Below are 2,012 nucleotides of genomic sequence, written 5' to 3' on the forward strand. Positions count from 1 at the left end.
AGCGGCGGCTTGACAGCAGGCGAGCGACGCATCGGCTCAGCGTGTCTGCACGAACCAGGTAAGGCCAATCTGCTGCTTCTTTGTGTTGTTGCTCGGTTTTGTTCGGTAGAGCCGAAAACCGAACCAAAAAAGACGAACACCGAATTTGTAGGTTTCTAGTTTCGCAAAAGGAACCGATCAGTTGTTCATCTCCAGAAACCGAAGTTTAGAGGAGCCGAGCAAACCAAACCGAATGCCCAGGCTGCTGAGACTGACTCCAACAGCTAAACCCATATATGAGACGCATTTCACGGTTTGGGTAGCCTACAGTAAAAAAGCTACTTCCCCTTAACTCGCCCTCTCCAACAGAGGAGCCTTATCCTCATACCGGCGGCGGCGCCTTATCCTCCACCTGAGCTCCACCAGGCGGGGCGGGACGCGGAGGCGGACGCGGAAGCTCGCGCGTCGCGCGGCCGGCCGCCGGCGTTCACCCTCCACGGCTCCACCCGCCTCCCGCCAGCCACCACCGCGGCAGGCCAGCAGCCAGCACCTCCCCCACTGCGGCCCCCCCGACAGCTCGACTCAGCTCGTCCCCTCGCCGGGCCGCCGGCTCGCCCCGACGCCCCCTGCTCCTTTCCCTGCTGCCTCCTCCCAGCGCGAAGGAGCCGGCCACCGACGGCCAGGCGGCGCCCCTTCTGCAGCACCCCTCGGCGGTGCGGAGGCGTGCGTGGGAAGGAAGAAGAGGAGTCTCCGGCAGGCGGGCGCAGTGGCCGGGCTCTGGCGGGCGGGTGCAAGAGCGGGGCGGCGCTCCAGGCTCCGGGCGCGGCCGGGCGGGCGAGCGGCGCTCCAGGCTACGGGCGCGGGCGGGCGGGCGTGCTCCGCCCCAACTCCGGCGCGCAGCCGTCCGGGGCGAGCACGCGGCCGAGATCCGACCCGCCGCCTGCGCGCTACCGAGCGATGGGAGGAAGGGGAGGCGCGGCCGGGCGGCAGGCGTGCTCCGGCGTGCTGACGGGCGGCCAGGAAAGCGCTGGCGGGCGAGCGGGCGGCTGGGAGAGCGCGGCGATTTGCGTAGCGAGGAGAGAGGCGACGCTTTTTTGCGTTGCCTTTGCGCCGGTATCCAAAATGCGTCGTATGAATGGGTGATCCGTTGGAGCCGGTAATCTAATAGGCATAGCACTGTGCGAGACCTAATTTTAGGTTTGAGTAGCTTGTTGGAGTCAGTCTGAGCCCTGCCAAAATAGGCCTGAAATCCATCTCTTCCGCCGTACGAGGAAACTTGAAAATGTTTCAAATTCATCTTTCTACGATGGCTTCCCCTCAAATTTCCTCCCCTCCCGGAGAATTTATATTTTTATCATTATTACGACACCCAATTATCCTTTTAGGACGACACTTCTGATTTTACTAATCGAGAGAAGTTTGAGTTCTTCGTAGCTCGACTTGCTGGCACCTGGTCAGCATGCACAGATAAAATGTCATAGCTGTCCATGTCCATTTTCTTCTTTAAGCTGCCCCGGTCCCGCCCTCGCTGTCCCCTCGCTCCCGCCGCCAATGCGTTCTTCCCCGGCGCCGCCGCCGCCTCCTGCTCCCCTCCTCGGCTCGCTCGCCCCAAACCCTCGGCGCTCCAAAAAAAGGTACCACGTCCTCCGAGTCCGTCCCCGTCTCTCCCCTCACCCTAAACCCTCGGCTCGCTCGCGAGCGCGAGAGAGACCCCTCCTCCTCCCCAACACGGGGGAGCCATTCGCGTCGGGGGAACCGAGCCTGCGCCTCCCGCCACCGCCCCCGCACTCCTCCGTTCGGCCCTACGCTCCTCCGCCAGCTCGCGGAGCCCTTCCGGCGCCGATCTCCAAAACCCTAAGCCCTGGCGCGGTAGGGTTGGAGCCGGACGCGCACGGGCGGGGCGCCCGTCATGGCGCCCATCAACAGAGGCAACATGGAGCAGCACTCGCAGCGGCTCCTCGAGCCCGACCTCCGTGCGTCCCGTGATCCCCTCCCCTGTCCCGATTTCCTTCCCATTGCGTTTTTTTTTGTTC

At 63.8% G+C, this 2,012-nt stretch overlaps 1 protein-coding gene across 1 annotated transcript; it reads left to right on the forward strand.

Moving 5' to 3' along the window:
- The first annotated feature begins 232 nt into the window (after positions 1-232).
- LOC136523627 (uncharacterized) lies at positions 233-1,460 on the forward strand. Its single transcript, XM_066517245.1, has 3 exons — positions 233-292; positions 349-1,047; positions 1,365-1,460. Exons 1-3 carry the CDS (start codon positions 233-235, stop codon positions 1,458-1,460), a joined length of 855 nt encoding a protein of 284 aa, XP_066373342.1.
- Positions 1,461-2,012: the final 552 nt, after the last annotated feature.

This window comes from Miscanthus floridulus, chromosome 18, assembly GCF_019320115.1.
Source record: "Miscanthus floridulus cultivar M001 chromosome 18, ASM1932011v1, whole genome shotgun sequence".
In the NCBI taxonomy this organism is placed as follows: Eukaryota; Viridiplantae; Streptophyta; class Magnoliopsida; order Poales; family Poaceae; genus Miscanthus; species Miscanthus floridulus.